This window comes from Cnephaeus nilssonii, assembly GCF_951640355.1.
Source record: "Cnephaeus nilssonii genome assembly, chromosome: 5".
NCBI lineage: Eukaryota > Metazoa > Chordata > Mammalia > Chiroptera > Vespertilionidae > Cnephaeus > Cnephaeus nilssonii.
In genome coordinates, this window is record NC_137076.1 from 50,463,266 (window position 1) to 50,475,610 (window position 12,345).

Consider the following 12,345-nt stretch of genomic DNA (forward strand, 5'->3'; position numbering starts at 1 on the left):
TCCATATTCTGAAAAGCTAAGTTTTTAAATGACAAATCCTTATATATTTGCTTGTCCTTAGAACTACATCTAGCAGAACAAATATCTGGAATATCCAGTATACACACAGCCACCATATTTACTTTTCAGGAACCAACTTTCCGATGTAAATGACACATGACTCCTCCCTGACACCCCACCAAGAGTTATTCAAACATAAGGATTTGGCTGAAGTCTCTTGACACTTTCTTGACATGTTTGCTCTCCATCCTCACAATTACAGGCCTTTATTTGAAAGATTTAGGACCATAGCTAGTATCCTAATAGATGCTCTTGTCCTGTCTTGCCTCATGCTCCCATCTTTCCTTCATACTTTTGGGAGTTACTTTTCTGAACCCCAAATCTCCTTTGCCTCTTCATAAAGTCCACATTTTTTGGTCTACACAGAAGACTTGTACCACCTGATTACTTTTTTCCTTTCCCACATCTCTCATCAGCCTTGCTCTGCTCTAGCCTCTGAACCACTTGCATTTGCCCAAATGTACCTGCAGTTTCATGCTTTCAGTCCAGTCAACTTTTATGCATACATCTTTAAAATAATAGTAGAGTACTTCACGCTTATGTGCCAGGCATGTTGTGGACATTTTCATGCATTTTCTCATGTGTAAAATGTTCTGCCAGATCTATCTTTTGAAAAACACCTGTTTTTCATCTCAATACACAGTCCCTATAATTTTGGCCTTATAGTTAAAACTAACCACTTCTTTTTCTGTGCCTTCAATCAGCTCTATTGTGTTGTCTATACCCATGTGGCCATAAACTTTAAGGAAAAGATCCATGTCTCATTGACCTTTTCATCCCTAACACCTGCACAATACCGACTCACGCATTATTTCATCTTAGTCCCAGTAGTCCTATTTGACCTTCATCTGGATATGGCAAAGAACAAAATAAGCAATAAGAAGCTGCATTAGATACTACTTGATTACCATTTCACAAGTGAGAAGTTTAGAAATATATGGGCTCATATATGGCAGGATCACAAGGATCAATCTTAACTGATGATGCCGTCTTGAAATTCATTACAAGACACATTAATAGTGCAGGATTTCTTCCACAACCATAATCAGGGATATTTGCATCTTTTTCTACCTAGTTAAGCAACTAATCGAGCTGAGCCAACAAAACAAAAACTCTCCTTTTCTCCTAAGTTCAACAAAGTCTAGTGTTGTGGAACATTTAGTAAATAAAACCTCCCTTCAGATCCCTCTTCCCCTAAGTAGTGAAACAACACATCAGTGTGATAAGATCACCTCTTACTATTTCTCACCTTAATGCTAGCATTGCCTCCTTCAGAGAGATTTATTTGACAATTTAATGTCTTCTTCCCCTGTGTTCCCATAGCACTGTATACTCTTTAATATGGTTAGAATGATTCAATCTAGACCATGAAATTGAAACAGGTCAGTCCCTGGCATATAGTGAGCACTCAAGTGAATGATGAATTGAATCTTGCTTTAAGGATATGAAGTGAGTCAAGACTAATTATGTTAATTCCAACCTTAAGAACTTCCCTTGGCATTTAATCAGGGATCATTATCTTTGAACACAGATTTAACATCAGACAGTGGCTTTTGTGACTTAAAATACTAAAGTCTGCAAAAAGGTGTTAATTACTTATGAGGACACCATATTTTTAAAAAATGACTTTAAACAATTGCTACAAGGGTAATATACACAGTAAGTGAAAAAAACACTAATACAATGGATTTCTCATCGTGGTTGCTTTTTTTTTTTTTAAAGAATAGTTTTATTGATTTTTAGAGAGAGGAAGGGAGAGAAACACTGATGTTAAAGCGAAACATCAATCAACATTGATCAGCTGCCTCCTGCATGCCTGTACTGGAGATCGAGCCCACATCCAGGGCAGCCAGCCTGGGATGGACTCCCAACCAACTTGTGCCACACCAATCAGGGCTGATGGTTGCTTTTGTGCGCACATACTTAAAATAACTTCTTAAGTGGTCAGAACAGGCCCATGGAACCACTTTATTGTGTGGTATTGCCATTTCATGTTTTATTCAAAATATTTAAATGATTAAACACAAAATTAAACTCCAACTGAATTTATTGTGGGTAAATTAGTAGTGATAAAATATCGGTTACTAAAATCTGCTCTTAAATTTGTTCTGGTTGGATTATTGAGTGACTCATCCCACCTCCTCATACCACTCATTATGTGACTTATTTTGTGATTCTTTGTAGTTTATGAAGCAACTTTAATACTTGAAATACAAGTCTAGCTTTTGGCTTAATTTTAGAATTTGTTAATTTTAGTTAAAGTACTTGAATGCTTGCTTTAACAACACTACATCTCAACTCGAATATTAAAACAGCCTTGGTATAATCAATTTATATGCCTGGCAGTACTAAGACACAAATTATCCCTAACAGTTATTCCCTTGGGTCCTACTTGTTTGGGGCTTATATGCTGCTATGGCATTCTTCTTTTAAGGATGTGAGCTATACTTGGCAATGAAATTGGGGGGAAAAAATGGTCTAGAAAGCAAATCTGAGGGCTTTTAAAAATTATAAAGTACATTAGTACGTGCTCTAAAAGCTAAACCATCCGAAGTCATATATGCAAGTTACACCACAGGCAAAGGCATAAGAAAATGGACTAAATTAGTTATAACATTCACCTCTACAAATGCTGTATAGTAACCACACTTGTATGATAATAAACCAGTCAAGAACAAACTTAATTTCTCATCAGTTTGAGTGTATGTGGATATCCGCATATTTAATTGGTACATATACTTTCCAAGTATCCAAATTATTGCAATCCTATATCCATTTACCTCTTAGAGTCGTTTAAAGTGATCACAGTGACACGTCAAAGGGGGAGGGGGAAGAATGCTAGGCTTCCTATTAAGTAAAGCTACATCAAATTGTTCAACTGATGCTATAGTAGCTATTTCTGCAGGAAAACACAGATTTCCATAGTTCTGGTCAGTTATTTTATCAGTAAACCTTAATTTTGTTAATATAGTTTCAAGTAATGAAATATTCTTGATTCATTGGGATTTATAATATATAAAAAAAGATTGAGAATTTCTTTTTAGGCCAATCATCAAACATGTTTTCAACTGAACAAGGGAAATTCTTTCAGTTTAATATAAGTTTTTCAATGAATAAATTTACAATAAAGTTGATGATCTCATTCAATAAGTCTTCTGATCTTCAGATTCTGGCCTAACTGAGAAGAGCAGTGATTACAGGAGAAAAAAAAAAAAAAAAACTATCTCCTGTGGCCATCATCTTAGAGGCTGGTTTTCTTGTAATGATGAAGTCTATCACAGTTGTCAGGTTTCCAAGATTTGCACAGAGCTTCAAAATGGAACTGCCTGAGGAAGATTCAGAAAGCCTTGTTCTTGGGCTTACACAGTAAGCGCTTTGTGTGATTCTTAATCACATTTTTATCCAGAACACAATGTTTCAGGTCACATTTTTCTTGATGATGCTTATACTGATTTGTGCTCTATAAATATAAACATATTTACACACAAAATACACACACTGACATGAGGATGTGAGGTTAGCCAGCCATCCATAAGCAGAATGGAATAAAAATAGCAGGAAGAGTAGTATATGATGCCATGCCCAGGCAGATTATAGCCGCCAATCCCAAGAGTGCCGAAGCAAGAACACTTCTCTGATCACGAATAATTATCTTCAAATTCTCACAAAACTAGAAAATAAAATTTAAGAATGTCAGAAAAGGTGGCTAAGTCTAAGAAGAATCATATATACAAAATAATAAAGCACAATATTCCAGGCTATTTTCTGTCTACCAGAAAAACTAGAATTTCTCTTATGACTTATGAAAGAATTCAGATGTTGAGAGTTCAGTTTTTTGATTCCACATCCTGTAACAGCCCGCTGAAATAACACCTCTGGCAAATAGGTTACCAATGGCAGTTGCCTATATAAATACAGAACTTTTATTGAAAACTACAGAGAATGGAATCCCATAAAAGTTCAGGATTGAATGTTAAAAGCATTAAACTGTTTATCAATAACAATATATTCTAAAATTAGATGAGCAAAGGTATCTCTAATCTCAAATAATAAATTGTCCATTGTTATTGGTGAATTCAATTCATTCAATGAGCCATTCTAAAATTTGGTGATATAATAACTTTTAAGTTTCTAATTCAAAATTAAGAGACAACTTTGAAATTATCATGTTAACCTGGTAATAGTTTTATATATGGAGATTTCAAAAATGAGATTCAGAACCATGTAATTCCTCACTGTTTCTGGAAAGTAGAAATCAGTCCTCCTTCAGCATTAAAGACCTAATTCTCAGAAAGCATGTCCAACAAGCAGTTCTGAGAACTGGAAAAATTGGGATGGGGATTTCCCCCCCCCCCTGGGAAGTCTATTCTGTGGCCAGATTGTTAGACTATTCAAAGTGAAGACAAAAACTCAAGTTTCACAAGAGGTGCTATGCAGCAACAGCAATTAAAACCCTCTCTACTTCTGTAAAACCCTACAAAGTTTCCAAAGATGAAAAACTACTCCAACTACTTACGTATGCAGATTACATATTTTACTACTTTAAAAAAGTACTTACACTGTTTGTGTTGCTTTTTGTAGAAATATATAATACAGAGCTATATGTATTCCATCAAAGGGTAACTCCTTATTACCCGATAGAAATACTGTTTTCCTTGGAGAAATAATTTGCTTGGATCCTAAGTAAATCTGATGTGTTTTCTTTTTTGTACTTTGGAGCCCATGTTTGTAAATGTGGTGAAGTTCATTTCTAAACAGGCCTAGAGCTGTGATTCTTGAAAAAAGCATTCCTAGATTGAGTCTTTGTGCCTCTATAAATAATCACAAGGAGTTTGATGCACCCATATATATAAAAGCATAATACTTTCATGCTCTGCAGCAGAGGAAAGACTCTCCCACATGGCTCAAAAAAATAATCAAAATATGGAGCAATAAAAATATTGGTTACATAGACTCAGATTCATTTGGTCTAAAAAACATATAAATGTGAAGAAGAGTCAACTGTGAAGGTCATTTTGCGATTACCTAGGCTTCTATTGTTAAGCTTGAATATTAACACTACTTATTTAGCAACTTAGGGGCAGGCTGAGAAAGCTAACTGCAAATGACATTGCAGGCATTTTTTAAAATGTTAGCTATTTTTAAAATTTAAGAGATCTGGGGAAAGGAACTACAAATTCATGTGTCTAACACCCCCCCCCCCCCCCCCACACACACACACCCTTTGGATTTCTGGCTAATTTAACTTAAATTCTGATATTTTTTTGTTTGTTTTACTTCACGCATTAAAATTACCTTCCAACAGCCAATGGCTCTTCTTGAAAACCCACCTTTGGGGCTTATGGGTAAAGGATGCTTAACAATAAGGGAGTCTAGATAGGGATGAAAGCCAACACAAAAATTTCAAAATACCCTGGAAAAGACACGTCTAAAGCCCACACAGGAGTAAGAGATATACCAGGGAGGTCTTCTTCCTGGGAATTTTGATAGTTTATATTAAGCAGGGGGAATTCACTCTCTGCAGCTTACAGAGGGAGAATGCTGCAAGCTTCCTTAGTTTAAATGCACAACACTTTGTACACAGTGTTACGGATTAAATATAAACTCTGGACACCTTCCTGCCAATTGAAACTCTTGGGAAAAGTTGCGAGCACTCGGCGGACTTTGTCATTTCAACTACGCTGGGTGGACACCCTGATGACTTCTGTAGCAATAACCGGGCGGCTCTCTCGTAGTGGGCAGCGGTGCTGCACTGCCATACTCCACTGCGCCTTTTGAGATGTCCTGCAAGACACATGGCCATTTACTTACATCGTCTCCCTTAGGAACACCAGAGCCTTTGTTAATCTAAACTCAATGCCTGATCCCAGGGGACAGAAATGGTTAGGGATGGGAGTGGGGGCGGCCCCGCCCAGCCCACCGGGGAGCCACAAGTTGTTGTACCTTGTCTGCCTGGGGGCTGACCCCGGTGCCGAATCTGCAGTAAGTCACAAAGTGCTCGCAGTTGTTCCACAGCAGGCTGTAGGGAGTGATGCCCAGCAGCTTCTCTGCTCTCTGAGCCACCTCTTCGTTGAGCAGGGCCTTCTTCTTGAGGGACTTATCCAGGTGATTGACCAGGATGTCGGCTCCGTAGGCGAAGTCATCCACGGTGTCCACGCGGATGCTAGCCACCCTGCCAATGACGCCCAGGATGAGACGCTTGTTGGAGACCACCTTCTGCGTGAGCCTCTTGTCCTTGGTCAGAGCCAAGAGGATGTCGGGCATCATGTGGGCGACACGGTTGTCGCCCAGGTAGATGCCATAATGGGTCAGGTGGGTCCGGGGCACCTCCAGGACGTCGCCGCGGTGGAAGGAGTTGAGCTCCTGGAAAGTGCTCCTTGCCTTGTCTTCACCCGGGGCGCCCGAACTGAAGAGCTTGAAGTTGGAGATGAGGAGCAGTTTCTCCAGCAGTAGGGACACCGCCTCTAGCATTGGGTTCTTCATCCTGCAGGGAAACGGGAGTCTTGGGGGGACTGCCGCCGCTCAGGCAAGGTGAGCTGGCCAGACTAGGGCGCTGCGCTGCAACTCACCTGCGGCCAGCGGACCAATGCCGCGGGGGGAAGGCGACAGCGACAGCCGAGGGGGGAGGGGGAGGAAAAGGGAAACGGGGAGACGCCTGGGGGTAGCACTGCTCTGGCACTGAGGCGGGTGAGGAACTGGCGGCGGCTGACCGTGGGGACAGTGAGACCAGTGCTGCGAGCAGCAAGCAAAGAAGCGCACCTGGAGTCCGCGGCGTGCCAGGGCGCGGGCGGCACGCCAATCTGCACCGCGGGCCGCGCCGAGGCCTTTTATCACCGCCCAGGGGGCGGGGCGAGCGCCGTCACAGACCCGGCGAGAGCGCTGATTGGGCGCCGGCGGCCAGCGCCGCTGGGAGTGGGGCGCGTGGGACCCTAATTCTTTCGAAGGGGGCCGGCCGCCTGGGGATTCCGGCCTTTTGCACCGCGACTCCTTTTAGACAGGCTCCCTCTTGCACTCACGACCCAAGTATGTCGGCTTTTAAGCGGGCGTTTTTGGACTGTAGGGGCGCAGGCGTGGCCGCGCGAAAGGGTCCGCACCCGTCTGGACCAGGGCACGTTCTGGGTACTTCGGGAAGGTTTTCGGTGGAGGGTCCCTTCGGGCGATATTTTTATCTTCCTAACTTGTTGGATACCCCGAAACATCGGCTGAAGTGTTTGCATTTACGAAGTGTGCGCGCCTCGAAAGCCTGCGTATTCCTTCCTAAACTCCGTAGAACCAGAGTCCCTCCCACACGCCGCGAGCCTCCTCACCTTTAAATGCCTCGAACCCCCCCTTGTTTTCTGCGGGCGGGTGGGGTGGCACCCAGCGCGTCCAGGTTCCGCGCGCCCCGATCAGAACTTCAGTGACAGTTGAGCGCGCCGCTCCAACGGTCAGTGTGAAAAACGGCGGAGCCCCTAACGTTTTCCTGGAGAGCCGGGGTCACGCCAAGCTTATTTCTCCGGCTGCAAGGTTGCAGAGACCTAGCTTCGGTTCACGCACTCCAACTTGGCCGCTTTCTTTTCCAGTGCCGCCGTCCAGAGGTGGCCGAGGGAGGACGAGGCGCTGAGCTCCTGGCTGAGCGCCTGCACGGTGACCAGGTGCTTGGGGCGGGCGGTCCCCGGAGCAGCGGTGAGGGAGCTGCTGACCCGCCCTGCACGCCAGGCTGGGCAGGCAGGGGTCCCCACTCTGCGCAGTTCCATGCCAGCGACTTTCAACCTTCTTCATCTCATGGCACATATAAACTAGTTACTAAAATTCTGCAACATACCACAAAAATATTTTTTGCCCATCCATCTGACCATCTGACAAAAAAAAAAGGTATACGTTTTATTCATTCACACTGGACAGCTATTGTTGTGTTAGTTGTTGTCATTTTTTAATTTGACAACCTAAGAGAAAATAAGTCAGTGCCCCTGACTAGTCAGATATTGCATATTTTTGGGTTTCTTGTTTTTTTAAAGCACGGTATAATCAATGCAAAAACACCCACATCAGAAGTTCTGATTAAAAACCTACTATGTACCCAGTGTTTAAAAAAATAAAAATTACATATATGTGTACATATGTATATACAATGTGTATGTATGTAGTTAAAGTACACACATTGTTTTTCTTCACTGGTACAGAGAGATGGACACTCACTCTGCCAGCTCATGAATCATGGCAGAACAGACATGTGCTGAGTGTGGTTATCATATAGGAGACATTATGAAGGTACTGTAAGCAAAATCATCATGTTCTATATTATAACCAAGTTCCAGGGAACCAGGTATCAACATAAGGCCAAGAACATCTGTACAAGATTTCATTAACCACAGTGTTTGAGTGACAGGTTATACCCTAATACAGAAGGACCGATTCCAAGCCCATTGAGAGTTAAACAGTGGCTTTGGGTTCAGGTCCATGAGTTTCACCCGCCATTTTGTTTTTCCTGGAAAGAGCTGATGTAAGAACACCCTGTTCTAAGCTCCACCATGCTTTCCAAGAAACAAGCAGCACCAGGAATTATATTCCATTCATCCTTGCTCTGGCTACGCTGGTGGGCAGCAAAGCCTCTTGTCTGCTTTGACCTTCCATTCACAAGTATCCCCATTTCCAGCCATGGGTCCCCACAACTTCACATTTGATGTGAAGAATTCCCCCTGAAACTCTTTCCACAACCGAATGGCACAAGTGCCTATACTGTTTCTGATGGAGTGGATGTGGAAGAGTCAAAGAAAATGCTAATATATTGTACCCCCGCTGGTTGAAAATTATCTTCATTTCTGTTTGGACTGGTTTGTTTAGAAAAAATGTTAATGCCTTACAATTCTGGGAAATTTATGGTGTGGCTCTGGAATGAATTCTGTGGTTTGAAAATGTTTTATACTGATTTCCACATGTTATTTTAATGTTGTGACTATGTACTAATTGAAATAAGAGTGTGGATATTCTCTTTGAAAGGTATGTTTTGTTAAATGATCTTGCATGTTTTAAAAAGTCTTGCTTCACATTGACGTACCCCTTGCTGCACACAGGTTGAAAATCTCTGCATTATGCAAATACCTAAATTCAGAACCAGGGCACAATGGAGACCCTCGCTAGGCTCCACTAAGCCACCCAGTACGGGGCTAATTGGCTTCATCAGCGAGCAGATCCTCCCCTCTCCTGGGGAGGGGGCTTGCTGCTCTGGATGGACCGAGGGCCATTCATCTTACCTGGAACTGCGGGGAGGAGGCCCGGCCTTGGCTCCCACCCCAGCTCTGCCATCAGCGCTGGGTCCCAGTTGTCCGCTTGCCAGTGACTTTTGTTCATTTCGCAAACGATCCTGAATCACATTATAATCCCAGCAAAGAGAAGAAAATTCCATTTCCCACCAACGAAACGAAAGAAAAAGGTGGAAGAAGGGGAAAGAGGCAGTGGACGTGGAAATTTAAAATAACCTTTTTACCCCGGTATTCCCCCTACATTTTTTAAAAATAAAGTGTTGAACTGTGGAGTTGCTGAAACAAATCAAACCCCTCTGCACCGGGGCGCTTGCTAGCTTGCAGCAGCACGCCATCTCCGCTGCAGGATTGAAATCTAAGTACATTTTTACAAGTCTGATCAAGACCCCGCGTACCCGGTACTGCGGACCCCACGTCGGACTCTTGGACTCTGGACAGGTCAGTGGGCTCCAGTTCCCAGAAAGCGCCGAGATCGGAGCCCTTTAATGTCAAGAGCCAAACTGGCTGGGAAGATAAAAAAACCGGACTTGGTAATTAGTGATTTCCGTCTCTGGGGGTCACTAACCGGTTTAGCACTGTAACACTATCTCGGGAATTTGCTGGAGACTAAAGCATAGAGAACTAACTGCCTCATGGCTCCACAGAGGGCTCTTTTAGGACAAAAATATATTAAGGAGAGATCACTTGAAGACCCTCGATAGCCGCATCCCCAGGGCACTTTGTGAGAGGCAAGCAGTGCCAAGGTGATTTGCCTTTGATTTTTCTTTCTTTCCCGGTGGGGTTCATGTTGTTGCTGGAGCCTCTGCTTTAAGGGAGCCACTTAAAGAAAAAAGGAGGTGAGGTCAGTAGATGAGGCATGAATCCGTGTAGGATGCTCAAGATAGAGGCACTCTGCTGTCTTTGGAAATGAATCAGGATGGGGAGTGTTCATAGTTTCTTGAAAGTTATTTTTGTCTTTGATGACTCCCAATTTTTAAGTCAAAATGTTATGCCATTAATTTTTTTTTTTCCAATGAAGTTGCCCGCAAGCAGCCATTTCCCCCACCGCCTGCCTAGAATTCGATTCCGGTAACTGGAAGGAGGCAGCGGAAGGTGGATTGTCTTCTTTGGAACCTCTTAAGCAGGGAGGAGGAGTTAGGATTAGGCTACCTTTCAATTGAAAATACAGCCTCAAAGGAGCTCTTGTCGGCTCAACTGATTGTCCTCTCCTTCCCTGTTACAATCAGTGTAACCTTGCAAAAGGCAAGTTCTCAACGTTCTCAGAGTCCATATATTACTATGGCCGAGGGTCAGGTTTTGATGGCTCCCTAGGGGAAGCCTTCATAAAAATACGTTTACACACTAAGGGGCTCCCACTTGCACTAAAGTCCTGCATGGACTTTAACTAAACTATGGGAAGACAACTGCTGTTAGAAGGAAGTGCCTAAGAGAAATCTAACATTAGAAAGTTCTCCTTCCTAAACCAGAACTGATCATTTGGGAAAACGAGAATCCCCCTTAGTTGCTAAAAAAGACCTCTTGTTTCCCAGACTGTCTAAAGGGCCTTGTTCAAGTTTCAATGTGCAAACGTCTTAAATGCACAAGAATGGGTCTCCAGGTCTGGTGATTCTGAAAGAACAGAGGCTTTCCTGGTCAGCACATACCCTGCACTGAAAAGCGGACTCTCACCTGGGCCACTGCTGCTCTGGAGCCCTGTGGGAAAACAGGGACAGCAGCAGCATCCTGGCCTGTGCTTCAGGCCCTGGCCCTGGGCCCTCCCAGCTGCAGTTCTCAGGCCCAGGTCCATTTCTCCCAGCTGCACAGGCCAAGACTCGGCTGGGTCTCTGCGGTAAGCAGGCTGAAATTGGGGCTCACAAAACCCACTTAACTTCTCGGCTTCACCATCGCTGGGGCGGGGGGTGGGGGGGTGTTTCCAGGAGAAAGAGGTCTCCGCTCACAGGGACAAGATGCAGAATCCAGCAGAAGGCTGGAAGGCTAATGGATTTCCCACCGACAGACTTTTTACCTCTGCAGCCTCCCTGTCTTCGGAGAAGAATTTGAAATGGAGGATATGGTCACAATATTGTGTGCTTCCTGTGTGCTTGCTAGGCATTGAACAACTATTTTCTCCCTTAATCCTCAGAACTCTGTAAAGTATCACCCCCATTCTACATGGGAAGAAAATGAGGCTTATAACTTTGTTTCTGCCCCCGTGTTAGTGTGGATCAGGACTCGGCCACAGGTTTCCTGTCCCAGGTCCATCATCACTGGGGGACGCCTGACCTCCCATCAGTTCAGACATGGCATCCGTTCATTTACTGAGTACCTGCTACATGCCAGGTGCTGTGCCCAACCCTGGAAGTTCAAACTTGCATCCCACACCTTTTAACTTAGACTTCATTTCCCTGCTTCTCAAATACCCTCGGGTCCAGTTTTTAACATCAGTTATTTCACTATGATAGAAAGGGCTGGTTAAGATTTTTTTGGTCATTAGTATGCCCTTGCCAGGAAGTTCCCAGCATTTGAGCGGCCAGTAGTCCTACACTGTCCTTAGACTCAGGAATCTGGGGCAGTTCAACGTACTGCCCAAGGGCACAAAGTCAGAAGCAAAACCAGGGCTGTGTCCCAGACTTCTTATTTATCCTGTGAGACCTTCTTTCCCCTGGGTCCTAAGCCTGACACATTTGATTTCCTAAACTTATGTTTTTAAAGCATCGTCCTCCCTTAAGATGCGTTTGTTGTTGTTCTTAATTCATGTTTAGATTATTAAATCATTGAGCACATAAATAATGAGAATCTTAACAGTGGTTTTTCTTCCGTTTGTTTACGTATATACTAGGGTCTGGCCCCAGGCACAGAGGCCCAAACTTAGAGCTAGCTCTAAGGAGGTAGGGGGAAAGACTTTGTGAACTTCCCTCAGGAAACAGAGGAAAAAGAGCAGACTCCTTTTCCTGCAGCCTCCTAGCTCAGTGCTGCCTGGAATGCTAGGCCAACAGGAATCCATTACCTCCTGGGAGGAAGATTTCCCCAGCTTCCTGGTTGGCTAGCACCTTATTTTGAGGGC

The 12,345-nt window shown here is 43.6% G+C and overlaps 1 protein-coding gene across 2 annotated transcripts; it reads right to left on the reverse strand.

The window, feature by feature from the left end:
* Window positions 1–1,979: 1,979 nt before the first annotated feature.
* Window positions 1,980–7,015, reverse strand: LRAT (lecithin retinol acyltransferase). Of its 2 annotated transcripts, XM_079772389.1 has the most exons (3): window positions 6,630–7,015; window positions 6,004–6,544; window positions 1,980–3,730 (listed from the first exon to the last, which is right to left on the reverse strand). In XM_079772389.1, exons 2-3 carry the CDS (start codon window positions 6,541–6,543, stop codon window positions 3,578–3,580), a joined length of 693 nt encoding a protein of 230 aa, XP_079628515.1. In that variant the 5' UTR covers window position 6,544; window positions 6,630–7,015; the 3' UTR covers window positions 1,980–3,577. The 2 variants fall into 2 exon arrangements, with proteins under 2 accessions (XP_079628515.1, XP_079628516.1); XM_079772390.1 differs by lacking the exon at window positions 1,980–3,730 and adding an exon at window positions 5,541–5,844 and having other exon boundaries at window positions 6,004–7,015.
* Window positions 7,016–12,345: the final 5,330 nt, after the last annotated feature.

What these genes read in the sequence shown, in the direction of transcription:
- LRAT (XM_079772389.1), bottom strand. Translation starts at nt 6,543, where the DNA reads ATGAAGAACCCAATGCTAGAGGCGGTGTCCCTACTGCTGGAGAAACTG. An exon ending in TCAGCCCCCAGGCAGACAAG is followed by an intron (nt 3,731 to 6,003) that starts GTACAACAACTT and finishes TTTATTTTCTAG; the next exon opens with TTTTGTGAGAATTTGAAGAT.